The sequence below is a fragment of the Zalophus californianus genome, chromosome 3, assembly GCF_009762305.2.
Source record: "Zalophus californianus isolate mZalCal1 chromosome 3, mZalCal1.pri.v2, whole genome shotgun sequence".
Classification (NCBI taxonomy): domain Eukaryota; kingdom Metazoa; phylum Chordata; class Mammalia; order Carnivora; family Otariidae; genus Zalophus; species Zalophus californianus.
The window spans coordinates 176,728,282-176,742,612 of NC_045597.1; the positions used below are offsets into that span (position 1 = coordinate 176,728,282).

Consider the following 14,331-nt stretch of genomic DNA (forward strand, 5'->3'; position numbering starts at 1 on the left):
TAGGTACAAACGCCTGGCAAACGGCGTCTTTTTCAAAACGTGCAAAAATGATTTCGTGTTTACGTGTTAAAAAGTTCTAGGTTCAGATAAACAGGCTTTTTTTTTTTTTTAAGATTTTATTTGACAGAGAGAGACACAGCAAGAGAGGGAACACAAGCAGGGGGAGTGGGAGAGGGAGAAGCAGGCTTCCCGCAGAGCAGGGAGCCTGATGCAGGGCTCAATCCCAGGACCCTGGGATCATGACCTGAGCTGAAGGCAGACGCTTAACGACTGAGCCACCCAGGCGCCCCTAAACAGGCTTTTCATATACGTGATGTCCTGTGGGTCATTCGAAAGTTGTCTTGAGAATTCTTCATCGTAAGGGAGGGGCCTGAAGCTTTTCAGGTTGCCCAGCTAAATGCCAGTAGCATCCCTTCAAATGTTTGCCTCTATCAAAAAAAATGCCCCGTTTCCAGAGTGCCCCCTAGGGGGCAGTATGCCCGGTCCCAAATACCCTCAGTCCAGGTGCCAGAAAAGTTTTCCTTCTTCAGATAACCCGCCTTGGATTTGTCTTAACAACACCAACTACCACCGGGTGTCAGACCAGACTGATAGGATAGAGAGAGAGGCATCCTTGGGGCTTGCCAAGGACACTTAACTTGGCCTCTCAGAATCCACGAGGATAGGGCCCCCCCCGGAACTTGTGACAGACAGGGCCCACTCAGGCATGGTAGAATCACCCAACCGTGCCCCACAGCACCCAAGTCAAGCAGCACTAGGGGCCCCAAGGTGCTGAGAGCAGGGATGAGTAAGTTTGAAATGGGAGTCTGTAATCATCAAACAACAGGGAAGTTTTGTTGGGTTTTTTTTTAAGATTTATTTTAGAGAGAGTGCACGCTTGTGTAGGGGAGGGCAGAGGGAGAGGAAAATCTCAAGCAGATTCCCCACTGAGCGTGGAGCCCGACGCGGGGCTCAATCTCATGAGCCTGAGATCATGACCTGAGCCGAAACCAAGAGTCAAACGCCCAACCCACTGAGCCACCCAGGTGGCCCTCAAACAACAGGGAAGTCCTAAAATGGGGCTCCGGGAGAATGAGTTGCAAGATGACGGGCTCAGGAAGTAGAAAGGCTTAGAATCCAGATATGGGACAGGGGGTGGGGAGATTCTTCCAGGGCTGCTGCAGAAGAAAGAATCCAGGCCACGCAACTTAAACTGTTTATTGAAACCTCAGTTCTACAAAAGCGTGAAAAACCCAGATACAAAGCGATGGCCAGAGTGGCCTATGAAGAGAACACCCAGGAGAAAACCGGAAGAAAGGGAAGCCCAGGAGCAAGGTATTAAGAAGAGGTTGGAAGACAAAAGGGAAAGGCTGAAGGTCCCAGTAGTCCCTGGCTCCTTTAGGCTATATCCAGGGGGATGGGTGTGGAGAGGGTTCCCCCCTCCCCCCACACCCCCCCCACCTTCCCTTGGCAGATCCCACCTTAGCCTTATCTGTCCCTGGCTCTCCTGCTTCAGGGACATCACACAGGCCCCCAGTCAACGTCCCCTCTCTCCCTCACCCCACTTTTACCCTTCCATCCTAGGGAACTCAAATGCAAAAGTCTAGAAGCCAGGGAGGTAGAGAGACAGGGGCTTCTTCTCTGGCTGGCTGTGGTCACCAAGCTGAAGCTTCCCCTGGTACCATCACTGCCCTGGCCAAGCAGCCAGCCACTGAGGTCTAGAGAGTGAGTGACCTTCAGTCTTTCTGCCCCACAACCCCTTAAGCTCCATCACCTAGGAGGACAGGGACCAGCCAAGGACCCAGAGAGGTAGAGAGGATCTAAATCAAGCTTTGCTCCTCCAGGTTCTCAGGGACTCCCGGATCCTCTTACTGCATTCCTTGGAGGCCTGCCTAACCTGGGAAAATGAAAGACTTGAGACGGGCTAACTCCATGACACTGAAAAGGGAACATTGCTGGGGCTGGGAAAGCAGGGGAGGCATTGGGCTCCAGGGCCAGGGTGGAGCCAGGCCATGGGAGTGGTACCCAGATTTGGGGGGCCCAGTGGGGACGGTATGGTTGGAGTGGTGGCAGGCGTGGCAGCTTGGGGAGTCTCTCTGGAGCTTCTGACAAAGGGGACAGTTCTGGAGAAGAGTGGGAGGGGCAGGAGGGTCTGGGGGAGGCAATGGTGGAGGAGTCAGTGAGGCCAGGAGACTGCCCCAGAGTGAACGCAGCCCTGTGTCGCCTTCTAGGCCACCGGAGACATTAACAGGACATGGCAGGCACTGTGGCACAGAAGAAGGTATGCAGGGTTCCAAGAGGCACCTGGAGGCCAGTCCAAGGTCTGGGGGACCTGGTGAGGGGCTGCAGGACAGCCCCAAGGACTGGTGAATTACGGCCACCGAGGCCACCACCAGGGCCACGCTGCTCACATATGCCATAGCTAACAGGCAGGACAGCTGCAGGAGAGAAGGTCAGAAAAGTCAGTGCCCAAACACCCTTCCCCCAAGACCCGCTTCTGCCTTTAACACACCCACCCTTGCCTGCTCGAGTTAGAGCTGTCACCATCTATTCTCAAAGCCCATCTCCTGAGGCCTCTGGCATTTGCTCATCCCGCCCTACACACCAGCCCACTCCCAGCCCCTCTCCTTCCCAACCCTCCTCACCTTTGCCAGGCGCTGGCAGAGGGAGCCCAGGGCCAACTGCCAGGCCGGCTGCTCCAGCAGCACACACAAGTCTGTGTAGGTGTACCAGCCCCGCCGCCGCCCCTGCTGCTCAGCCACGCTGTTGGCGGGGGAGAAAGACAGAGGGCATCTACACCTCTCCCGCAGCTGGCCCAGGGCAGCCTCATTCCCCTGGGGACCCACTAGGACACACTGGGTAGCCTGTTACACGTACAGATTCCTAGGCTACCTGTTGATCCAGGAATTGAGAATGAGACTGAGATCTGTATTTTAAAATAAGCTCCTCCCGCCCTTCCAAAGGTGATTACAATGGTTTAGGAACCACTGCCTTAGGCAATTCTCTTTCCTGTCTCCTCCCTCCCCTCAGTTACACAAACCTTCCTCTTTGTCGGCCTCTTATGTCTAAGCCCCCAAATCCCTTGAGCCCTCTCCCCAACTCTAGAACCTACCAGCTCTCCAGCCAGCTCAGCACCTCAAAGATCTCCCGAGGGTCAGTGTAGAGGCGCCAATCCTACGGGCAGGAAGACAAGGGCACCGAGCAAGCTCAGATACGAGCCACAGTCACTTAACAACCAGAACGACCGCACCACCTGCAAGCACCGCCGCTCCTGCAGACATCCCCTGTGCCAGACACCGTCCCAAGAGCTTTTACATATTAACTCATTTAACACCACATTATCTGGTTTCACAGCACACCCTCCGTTAAGGGCAAAGAGAGAAAATAATCCAAAGACTGGTCCACGCCCATAGGGAGCTCAGAGTCAGGAGGCAGAGAAAGTCTGGATGCAAATAATCAGAACCCAGGAAGATAAGCTGTGACTCAGAGTGTAACATGTAGGGCCTAAGGGAATGGGGGTGGGGGGAGGCAGCAGCAGCTGCTCCATTTCTGGCCTCACCATGCCAGGAACCTCCAGAAGGTGGGGAGGGAAGCCACTAATAAGGAAAACCACAAGGAGAAGAGGCAAAAAGAGAAACAAAGAAACTACAGAACGCTGACAGAGAAAAGCAGAGGATGAAAGGAATACAATGAGAGATCAGAGGAACTGAGCGAGAGACAGAACAGCCACTCACCATGGCACTCAGGAAGCCCCGCTCCAGGGCGTTGAGAGTGGGCACGGCCACGCCCCCTGCAGCGCCCCATTCATCGTTGAAGACCTCCTCCTCCTCCCCTTCGTCATAGAGGTACTTACTGGCCACCATCTGCAAAGGGGCCAGAAGCATTGTCAGAAGAGCTGGCACCCAGCTCCTGGCTCACCAGGGAGATGAAGGGGAGGGAGCGTCCTACCATGGAGATCAGGAACAAGTCAGAGGATGACACGTGCTGTAGGTAGTCTGGGTTTCGATGCCGGAGCCGCTCGATGTACACCAGAGCAAGCATCATGGCGCACGGGGAGATGCATGCCTCCCTGCGTGGTGGAAAGGGTCACTAATTAACCCCAGGGATCTTTCCGCTCTTAGAACTCTTACGATGCTCACCCCTGTATCTTTACATCTTTCTTCAGAGATAACTATTTCCCGTTCCCTAGGGCCCAAACACTCTCATCCCGTCCCCCTCAATTCCAGGCTCACCGGGACACATGAGCTACGTATTTCTTCTGCAGCCGGCGAATAGGGCTGGGGGCTGCCTTCTGGAGCAGTTCCACAGCAATGTCTGCAGGAGGCAAAAGGCAGAGTAGGCAAAGAACTCCTCCCTTACCACTCCGCCCCCAAGCACACCTAGTTCCCACTGCTATCAGCAGAAAACTCAGATCTCTACAATCTGAGGCCTTAGGGACAGGACCACGGTAACAAAATAGATCAAATTCTCCCATGCTGAGACAAAAGGCCCATTCCACATTTGAATTTCAGCTCCTTCCAACAGAAAGGCTTATTTCCATGTCACCTGAAATTACCTAGATTTGTCTTTCGCCCCGCTCATCTGAGAAAATGAACAGGCCTTGTGAATTCAGGGTACGTATATGTGTCTCATGTACAAATCAAGAGTGACATAAATTTGTAAGACTCCAATGTCTTCTACTCATTTGGACTGAAAAAAATGTGAAACGGAAAGCGGGTCCTTGTACTAGGTAGCAATAAGTTAGCTATGACCAGACAGCGTAGCTCATGGGGTATGCACCTCATTTCGGTGACGGCTGACAACCCCATCTTCATGCTTCTCACTTGTCCAATCACGCAACACTAACCTGCCACGGGGCTGGAGAGTTCCTCCAAGCTGCAGTCAGCTTCCCAGTCCCAGCCATAGTAGAGTCTCCTTCGGATCCGAGCACTCAGTTTCTGGTGTCCTGGGAGGAACTGAAAAACGGCAGGTGGCGGAGGGTGAAGGGCAGGGAAGGCTACAGTGGAGATCCTGGCTCCAGCGTGGAAGTGGGATGTGGGGCAGCAGGCTCACCTCACTGCTAGTGAAGCCCATGCCCCACCCCACCCCGTTCTCCGGCTTATTTGCCAATGGCAGCCTATCTACAGTGGGAATCCTCCGCCACTGACTGCACCCCAGGAGAGGTCCTCCGAGAAGGTCCCGGGCTGGCTAACTCTACCTCCATTCCTCTACCCCGCGGCTCTCCCTCGGGGCCCAAGGAGCCGGGGCCTCGAGTAAGCAAGGCTTGAGCGGTTCCCGCCTGGCTTCCGGACCGAGCCGTCAGGCTAGCTGACGGCCCCGCTCGGGTCCCCAGGGGAGCGCCCGGGGTCCGGGCTCAAGCACCGGGAGGCCGCGGAGGGGGCGGGCCGCGCTCTCACCGTAAAGTCCTGGAAGCCGGTGAGGGAGAAGGTGCCTTCTTCGTCCAGCAGGAGCCCCGCCAGGTCCATCACGCCGCCACTCGCCGCCCTGCGAACGTGGAAAGGAACGCGTGGTAATGGAGCCGCGGAGCCCTCGCCTGCGCGCCGTCCTCCCCAGCGCAGACCGCCGCCTTGGCCAGCGCAGCCCCCTGTCCTCGCGCCGGCGGCGGCAGGCGGGGCCGGGCTGGCGGGCGCCTCTTCCTGTTCCGCCCCGGGCGGGGCTCCGGGCCCCGAGATCCGGGCACCGAGTGCGGGCCTCGGGGGCCCGGGGCGCTCACCTCACCCAGTGGAGAGAAGACCCGGCTACCAGGCGCGTGCAGCGAGTCTGCTCCGCCGCGCGTCTGCCCGGCGTTTACTAGCCGTAGGGGTGTCGCCGGCGAGTCAGCGCCCGGCACTTCCTGCGACCCCGCTGGGCCCAGCCGCCAGCCCCGACCGCCACAGAGGAGCCGGGCTCGCCTTCCTCCTGGTCGCCCCGATCCCTAGCGTGTCCTCGTCTGGGTAATGGGGACAATTCTCAGGGGACCATGCCACACTGAGGATGAACGAGCCCGGCTGACCTTTTCGTACCAATGTAGATAATGTGAGTAAAACCAAGATGCAGGACGAGTGGCTGCCACATGTTTTGAAAAAGATAACACAGAGCAATGTACATACATACAAAACATCGGAAAGAATACAGAAAAACCTTAACAGTGGGTGCACTGTGGTCAAGGTGGCAGGGAAACTTTTTGCTGTATACCTTCCTTTCAGTAGTTTGAATTCTAAACCAAATTACGTACTTTGTGGGGTTACTGCAGAAATTAAACGATCACAAGGGACCACAAAGCGCTTCGTACGTTGTAAGCCTCAATAAATGGTATTAGCATGCCTCCCCAAAATAAACATCTAAACAGGATTCTATTTTTAAACTTATCCCGCAACCCCAATCTCCTGTTTGAGCAAGGGATCGTAAAGAGTTCCGGTACGTGCAGGCAGTAAAGTTTACGGAAGCGGATGAGGAGAAAACAACTTTTCTGACTAGATGAAGCTGTTTTTGAGTCGGGCGAATCACGCGCTGGTGTTTGTTTATCCGCTGAGGGGAGGGAACTGGATGGACCAGTAAGTCAAGGGCTGAGTAATGGAACGGCCGCCGCCCTTCCCGAGCAGAAGCATTTGGGACACTGGGCATTTGGAAGCCCACTCCCTGCCCCTTCCGCGCGCATCACACCGGGAATACCAACTCCCTAGCCGCCCTGCCTACACAGGGAGAAGAAAACGGGCTGGGGTGCAGAAAGGCGGAGACACAGTCCTTCGGCCCCGCAGAGCACAACAGCGCACCAACCGGGCGGGGGAGCACTACACCAGCCGCCACAACACGAACCTGCGCAGAAGCAGGGTCGCTGGTAGCCGCCTGCGCGCAGGCGCGGGCCGCCCTATCCCGGCGGTTAGTGTGCGTCACGTGACGGGCTCGTTGTTCCGCCGTCACGTGACGGGCCTCGGCGGCCTGGGCTGCGCTCTCCGCGGCGTGCGCCCCCTTCCGCCTGACGCGCCCCCGGCGGCGGCCGCGCAGCCCTGGCTCCTCGCGGGGTCGGGCGGCGGCTGCGACGGGGCTATGGCAAGCGGCGGTGGCGGTGGTAACACCGGCGCAGGTGGGGGCCCGGGGCTGGGCCTGAGCCTCGGCCTGGGCCTGGGTTTGAGCCTCGGCATGGGGGAGGCCACCGGCGAGGCGGAGGAGGAGGCGGCCACGGCCGAGGCGGTGGGACGCCTGGCCACGACGCTGTGGCTGCGGCTTCGCGGCTGGGAGGCGGTGCTGGCGGCAGCGCAGCGGCTGCTGGTGTGGGAGAAACCGCTGCACAGCCTGGTCACGGCGGCCGCGCTCAACGGCCTCTTCTGGTAACGGCTGCGGAGGAGGAGGGGGCGGGGCCGGGCAGCGCGGGCGAGCGGGGGCGGGAGGGGCCGCGAGCACCATTCCCGTTCCCGGGGTTGACACTTGCCCCGGGGGAATGACCCCCTTACCCTGGCTGTTGTCCGTCGGGGTTGCCCCATTCCTCTATCTCGGGTCTCGAGTTAGGCCTGGAGGTTCCCGTTCCCCCATCAGTGGGCGCTTTTCAGCCTTTCGCCATGGATGCAGGAGCCTCTCACCCACTCACCGCCGAGGTGCCTGTTTCTCCCTAAGGTTGCTGTCTTCGTCGTCCCTCCGGCCCTTCTTCCTACTCAGCGTCTCACTTCTGGCCTATTTTCTGCTGGATCTCTGGCAGCCTCGCTTTTTCCCTGACATCTCAGGTGAGTGTTAACTTCATTCACCAAACCCCGTTGTGCACTTGCTTTGTGCCTGACCCCTCTGGGTGGGTTGAAAGGGGAGGGAAAATGTACAGCAGGCAACCAACTGCCAGGCACCACCACTTCCCTAGTTGGGAAATGGAGAATTGCCTTCTTCTCAGAATCAGCGTTACGTGAGTGTAGTAGTTAAAGAGTGTGAACTGTTCAGCCACATTGCCTGGGTTCCGTTGCTTGCTCTGCCATATGCCACGCATGTGACCTTGTAAGAGCCACTCAATTTCTGCTGGCTTCAGTTTTCTTTTTTGTGAAACAAAGATAAAATTTAGTAAGGACGTGAAGACTGAATGAGTAAATACGTGTTACGTTTATGGTAGAGTTTCACATACCACAGGAATCATAGGAGTATTAGGTTCTGTTTTGTTGTTGTTATTCGGGTATCTACTAAACAGGTGTTTTGAAGCAATTAGAGGTCAGGCTGTGTTAGTTGCTTGGGATGTAAACATGAGTAAGATGTGTTTGAAGGGTGTCTGGGTGGCTCAGGCGGTTAAGCGTCTGCCTTCGGCTCAGGTCATGATGCCAGGGTCCTGGGATCAGTCCCGCATGGGGCTCCCTGCTCCGTGGGGAGTCTGCTTCTCCTTCTGTCTGCTGCACCCCCTGCTTGTGCTCTCTCTCTGTGTGTCAAATAAATAAATAAAATCTTAAAAAAAAAATGTGTTTGAAAAGAGTGAAGTTTGGGATGCCTGGGTGGCTCAGTCATTGGGCATCTGCCTTCAGCTCAGGTTACGATCCCAGGGTCCTGGGCTCGGGTCCTTGCATCGGGCTTCTTGCTCAGTGAGGTGCCTTCTTCCCCCTCTGCCTGCCACTCCCCCTGCTTGTGCGCTTGATCTCTCTGTCTTGCAAATCAAAAAATCTTTGGAAAGAGTGAAGTTTGGAGCGCTTGCCTGGCTCAGTTGGTGGAGCGTGTGACTCTTGATCTTGAGGTTGTAAGTTTGGGCCCCATGTTGAGTGTAGAGATTACTTAAAAATAAAGTCTTTTAAAAAGAGAAGAAAAGAGTGAAGTTTAAAGGAGGAGAGACATACAAATACAAACAGCAATAACAATGTAATTTTTTCTGTAATTGGCATCTGAAGAAAGTGCTCTGGGAATGCAGAGGAGGGGCAACTATTCTTGCCCCAGGGAGTGTCTCCCAGAGCCCTACCACTCAACTTGTTCCCCTACTTTCTTTATAGCATCATCCCCAGAGGAGACACACTCTGACAGGTGAGTGCAGGCCACCTCTTGAAGACAAATACCCAAACCCTGTCTTGCTTTGGTGCCAGTGTCACCACAGTGCACGGCAGCTTCTGCAGGCACAGACCCCAGCATAGCAAATGGACTGGCAACAAGTTTGGTCCTGGGTTCCTATTTAGGTTTTTGGGTGCCTGCTCCTTTGGGGGCAGAGGTTTGGAAACTCTGGGCTTTGCTTCCCCAAGTTCAGAACAGCCTCCCTTTAGGAAGTGGGGTTGTCCACTTGCTTAGCGTGAAGATCTCATTGGCATTCTCAGAGGGATTTGAGTGCCTAGGAAGCTGGTGTCTGAGGCTTCCAGGGGTCCTATCATGTCTCCCCAGTGAGGGTGCGGGGTCAGGCGCCCGGCCGCACCTGCTGAGTGTGCCCGAGTTGTGCAGATACCTGGCTGAGAGCTGGCTCACCTTCCAGATTCACCTGCAAGAGCTGCTGCAGTACAAGAGGCAGAATCCAGCTCAGGTAACCTCCACATCATAAAACGGTTTCCTGCACTGTGGGGAAATAGAGGGGGGTGGGAGGCGGGGAGGAGTAACGTGAAATCCCTGGCTGGCTGGACACTGAAGAAAGAGGGCCGGTGCCTTTTTGAGGCAACATTCACCGGTAGTAGCTTGGTACAGGAGTAGTCTCATTTCAGGGAATATGCATTTGATGTTTTTATACTGCATCTTGTCAAGGCAGATCAGTTTGAATTATGGGTGTTTGGTGATGTCTAGTGTAAACTTTTTGGGTTGGTGGTCTTGGGCATCCTCTTGACTAGATTGGATCACCACATCCCTAGAAGGCATACCCCTCCTTCTGTCAGCTGAGCAGCAATTTCTTGCCCAGATGAATGGGGCATATATTTTTAGACCCTCTGCTCTTCTCTGCAGTTCTGTGCTCGAGTTTGTTCTGGCTGTGCTGTGCTGGCTGTATTGGGACACTATGTTCCGGGGATTATGATTTCCTACATTGTCTGTGAGTAGGGTTTAACCCCTGCCTTTCCTGAAGCCCTTTCCTTCTCTTTTACTGGGCTGAATCAAAGGGACTGACTGACTCTAAGAGAGGATGGTGCTCTCTCTGTGGTTATCCATTTATGGAGGTCTCCAGGGGGTGCTGGAGTATTAGTAATAGTACAAGAGTCATCTGGGGAGGAGAGTAGTAGATGTGGAGGGAGGAGGTTGGTACAGCCTCCAGAAAGCCTTCAGCCTTTTCAGTTTAGGGACCGGTTAAACGGGGGCCCTTAGGAAATAGGCGTAGGGAGCTGTGAGTGAACTCTCTAACCTCCTAGTGCTCAGTATCCTGTTGTGGCCCCTGGTGGTTTATCATGAGCTGATCCAGAGGATGTATACTCGCCTGGAACCCCTGCTCATGCAGTTGGACTACAGCATGAAGGCAGAAGCTGACGCCTTGCATCACAAACACGACAAGAAGAGTAAGGGGCTCCCATACCCAAGAGGGGGTTCTGTGAGAAGGGCATTGGTCTATGGCTCATGAAGTGCCCTGGAACTTACTTTCCAGTTCCTTGGCCGTATTTGTCCCCCACCACTGTCTCTGCTTGGTCACTGACCTGCTCTTCTTATTTTTCTAGAGCGGCAGGGGAAGAACGCACCCCCCGGAGGCGATGAGCCACTGGCGGAGACAGAGAGTGAAAGTGAAGCAGAACTGGCCGGCTTCTCCCCAGTGGTGAGGTCCAGGGGAGATGGGATGTCAAGTAGAAGGCTGGAGGAGAATCTGCTTCATAGTAGCCGCTTCTCAAGGGGGTGGGAGTCACCGGGTGGGGGGTGCTTTTGAAAAATTGGTTCTCTCATTTTCTCACCTGTTGCGTTATCCGGGTTCTCCTGAAGGTGGATGTGAAGAAGACAGCATTGGCTTTGGCCATTACAGACTCAGAGCTGTCAGACGAGGAGGCTTCTATCTTGGAGAGCGGTGGCTTCTCTGTATCCCGGGCCACAACTCCACAGCTAACTGATGTCTCGGAGGGTATGAGAAGCCCTTTGCCCTTCCAGTCTTCCTGCTCCTTGTTGGGGATGTTGGCTGTGCTCTGTGGCTGTCACTCCCATAAATGTTTTTTCTGGGACCCGATGCTCTAATTGGACTTCAAGCTCCTGAAAGACCTTAACCATTTAAGGCCTGGTCCAGTATTCCATGTCCTGAGTTGTCATCCTTGAACTGATTGCCTTTTGTGATGGTTTAGAACAGCAGGTCCATCCACCCATGCCTCACCCTTTGTTTCTGGCACAGATTTGGACCAGCAGAGCCTGCCAAGCGAGCCAGAGGAGGCCCTGAGCCGAGAGCTGGGGGAGGGAGAGGAGACAGAGCCGGCCCCTCCTGAAGACCTGCTGGGGCCCCCTCAGGCCCTCTCAAGGCAAGACCTGGACTCGGAGGAGGAGGAGGAGGAAGATGTGGTAGCCAAGGAAACCTTGCTTCGGCTCTCGTCCCCCCTTCACTTTGTGAACACGCACTTCAATGGGGCAGGCTCTCCCACAGATGGAGCGAAGCTCTCCCCTGGAGGACCAGTGGAGACACTGAGCCCACTGAGCCCGGAGGCAGGGAGTGGTGACCTCACCACTCCACCGATCACCCTGTCACCCCTACTTTGCCTTGCTGAAAGTGACCCGGTCCCCTCCCCCTCAGTGCTCCCACCTCTTCCCCAGGACTTGCCCCGGCCCCTGCCTGCCCCCGAGGAAGAAGAGGCACTCACCACGGAGGACTTCGAATTGCTGGATCAGGGGGAGCTGGAACAGCTGAATGCTGAGCTGGAGTTGGGGCCAGAGACATCCTCAGAGCCCCCCGATGCTCCGCCCCCTCCCTCCCTAGGGCCCGATGCCCCGTCTCTGGTACAGTCAGGCCAAGAGGCTCAGGCTGTGGCAGAGCCATGAGCCGTGGGGGAAGGGGTTGCAGGCACGGTAGGGTTTCCTGGCTAGGGGCGCCTCTCCTTCTTCCCTGCTCTAGGGAGAGCTTATGCATGGGGAAGCTGGCTGTCAGATGGTAGCCAGTCCACCCCCTGCCTGCCTGCCTGCCTGCCATCCCAGGCCTGGTACAGTGCCCGTGCCTGGGATTGGTTTTAAGTTTGTAAATAATTTTACACGTGGGTTAGTGGATGTGAACAGGGCCAGGGAAGTCCTTCCCACACCCTGCACTCGCCTCCCTGCCTCATATCCCTTCTTGTTCCACTATGCCTCAAGCCCTGGTGGTGTGTCCCTTTCTCTTTTCCTCCTATCCTCAGGGACCTGTGCTGCTTTGTCCTCGCGTCCCACTGGTGGCTTGGTTTGGGCACTTTATCGTTCTCTCCTGTCCCATGTCTCCCTCTGCTTTATTTCCTGGCTGTGCCCTGGCCTTAGCAGCTCAATCCCCACTCTTGGCCAGCAGGCCGTGGCTAAGCTTTCAGGAGGCTCCTGTCTGCGTGGTACGGACTAAACCTGGGGTGGTGGGTCAGGCCAGTGGTGATGCGCTTAGGTCACTGAAGGCCACGTCAGCTACATGGCACTGTTGTCCTCGTTCCTCCCAGGCTTTCCTGCTAAGGGAGGAGAGCAGGAGTCCCACAGCGCGTGCACCAGCACCGTGTCAGTGAGCAGGAGCTCTGTCCTGTTGGGATGAAGGGCTTTCTTACTATCCTAGGAAGGAATAAAGAGACTGCTCTTTGGGGGCCTTGGATGGTGCCCAGTGTGGTGGGACCCCCTGGTAGGGTCAGGAGGTGGACAGTAACATCTGTGCAGGTGTTGACTGGAAAAATAAAGTGTTGATTGCCTAGAACTGCTGCCTTTCCGCCTGCCTCACTGCGAGCTGCCTCCCACACTGTTCCTCCTCACCCTCCTGTTCCCCAGTCTCTCTTGCTCCTGGCTCTTTATTTACCTTGGTGCAAAACAAGGCCAGAAGCAAGCGTTACCCTAACAGCCCTAACTTGCCCTTAGTCATCTTCCCTGACAGTGTGATTTGTTTAGTGAGATTTAGCATGTGTGAATAAAGTATATGCAGGAGGAAATCGCTTCGTCTTCCCAATCAGAAATTGAGGAGCGAAACAATTGTTTACTATGCTGCCTAGAACCTTAATGTCCTCAGAAGTCCTTACCCGTGCACATGTTACCAATTAGCTCAGTCAGCTGTGATTGATCTATCCTGGGGACTGAAACAACTAGGGCTTAATGCCCATATCAAAACTGATTTGCGGCCAAGGTACACTAAAGAAATAGTATCTTACACTAATTGAAGGCTAATACGTGCTCAGCACTCTTCTGATTTATGGTTGGTTGGTTGGTTGAAGATTTTATTTTAAGAGTGTGCCAGGGTGGGGGAACAGAGGGAGGGGTGGGGGAAAGAATCTCAGGCCAACCTGTGCTGAGCGCAGAGCCTGACTCAGCTCCATCTCACAACGCTGAGATCATGACCTGAGTCAAAACCAAGAGTTGGATGCTTAACCGACCGAGCCACCTGAGTGCCCCAGTGATTTATATTAACTCAAGTTTTTTCCTCATAATCCTGAGATACATACTATTAGTAAGTCTGTTTTACAGATGGATTAACTCTCCTGAAAGCCACAGTCCTAGTAAATAATGGGAGTCAGGATCCAAATCTAAGCAGTTTGGCTGCAGCGATCGTGCTGGAACAGGAAGCCCCTGTCCATTAAAAGGGCACAAATGGGAAGATGTTCAAGGACATGGGAACTATAGAGAACCAAGCTAATACCTCAGCTTCGTCGAGTGGACTCGTAGCAGTTCTTGCTCTTTGGGGAACAACATTAGAGAAAACCTTAACCTTAGCAGAGGGCCTCTTCATGAGTTCACACTCTCTGCCTACAGCTTGGAGGGACCTACCTGACTTTGGGGGTTGACTCATATGCCATATCTCTCCTAAGTGTGTGGGAATATTTTCTTTCCCATTTACTTCACCTTTGCCTGAGAGACCATCTGTGAGAGCTGATTCACGCCCTGTCCTCTGCCTCTAAGGAACATGAACTTTTAAGCATCCAGAGGTCTCAGAAGGGAATAGGAAAACAGTTCTAAACAAACAGGAAGGGGCACCTGGGTGGCTCAGTCATTAAGCGTCTGCCTTCGGCTCAGGTCATGATCCCAGGGTCCTGGGATCGAACCCCGCATCGGGCTCCCTGCTCAGCGGGAAACCTGCTTTTCCCTCTCCCACTCCCACTCCCCTTGCTTGTGTTCCCTCTCTCGCTGTGTCTCTCTCTGTCAAATAAATAAAAATCTTTTAAAAAAGAAAAAAAAAACCAGGAAATGCAAGAAAAATAGAACCAACTAATCAAAGACAATGGCTGCCATATGTCTCATCTCTAATCCATTTCCTTCTTAAACTTACAGTCTGAAGATGAAGACAGACGCCTCAGTTGGACCAAAACATTCACCATAGATTGGAAGTCCCATGAGGGTCAATTCTTGACA

The 14,331-nt window shown here is 54.6% G+C and overlaps 2 protein-coding genes across 3 annotated transcripts; one reads left to right on the top strand and one right to left on the bottom strand.

Annotated features, from left to right (window-relative positions):
• Positions 1-954: 954 nt before the first annotated feature.
• CNPPD1 (cyclin Pas1/PHO80 domain containing 1) lies at positions 955-6,074 on the bottom strand. 2 transcript variants are annotated; one of them, XM_027589964.1, is made up of 9 exons: positions 5,693-6,074; positions 5,376-5,463; positions 4,826-4,934; positions 4,212-4,293; positions 3,928-4,048; positions 3,714-3,842; positions 3,092-3,153; positions 2,625-2,742; positions 955-2,417 (listed from the first exon to the last, which is right to left on the bottom strand). In XM_027589964.1, exons 2-9 carry the CDS (start codon positions 5,442-5,444, stop codon positions 1,872-1,874), a joined length of 1,236 nt encoding a protein of 411 aa, XP_027445765.1. In that variant the 5' UTR covers positions 5,445-5,463; positions 5,693-6,074; the 3' UTR covers positions 955-1,871. The 2 variants fall into 2 exon arrangements, with proteins under 2 accessions (XP_027445765.1, XP_027445764.1); XM_027589963.2 differs by lacking the exon at positions 5,693-6,074 and having other exon boundaries at positions 956-2,417; positions 5,376-5,616.
• A 769-nt stretch (positions 6,075-6,843) lies between these two features.
• Positions 6,844-12,691, top strand: RETREG2 (reticulophagy regulator family member 2). Its single transcript, XM_027589962.1, has 9 exons — positions 6,844-7,286; positions 7,570-7,676; positions 8,904-8,934; positions 9,283-9,418; positions 9,829-9,913; positions 10,227-10,370; positions 10,527-10,621; positions 10,783-10,918; positions 11,180-12,691. Exons 1-9 carry the CDS (start codon positions 7,006-7,008, stop codon positions 11,815-11,817), a joined length of 1,653 nt encoding a protein of 550 aa, XP_027445763.1. The 5' UTR covers positions 6,844-7,005; the 3' UTR covers positions 11,818-12,691.
• The last annotated feature ends 1,640 nt before the right edge of the window (positions 12,692-14,331 follow it).

Bases quoted from the DNA above. Each gene is read 5' to 3' on its own strand.
- CNPPD1 (XM_027589964.1), bottom strand. From the start codon at position 5,444: ATGGACCTGGCGGGGCTCCTGCTGGACGAAGAAGGCACCTTCTCCCTC. The intron at 4,049-4,211 runs GTGAGCCTGGAA...TCCACCACGCAG, and splicing joins TACGTAGCTCATGTGTCCCG to GGAGGCATGCATCTCCCCGT. The intron at 2,418-2,624 runs GTGAGGAGGGTT...TCTCTCCTGCAG, and splicing joins TCTGCCAGCGCCTGGCAAAG to CTGTCCTGCCTGTTAGCTAT.
- RETREG2 (XM_027589962.1), top strand. From the start codon at position 7,006: ATGGCAAGCGGCGGTGGCGGTGGTAACACCGGCGCAGGTGGGGGCCCG. The intron at 8,935-9,282 runs GTGAGTGCAGGC...ATGTCTCCCCAG, and splicing joins GAGGAGACACACTCTGACAG to TGAGGGTGCGGGGTCAGGCG. The intron at 9,914-10,226 runs GTGAGTAGGGTT...CTAACCTCCTAG, and splicing joins TATGATTTCCTACATTGTCT to TGCTCAGTATCCTGTTGTGG.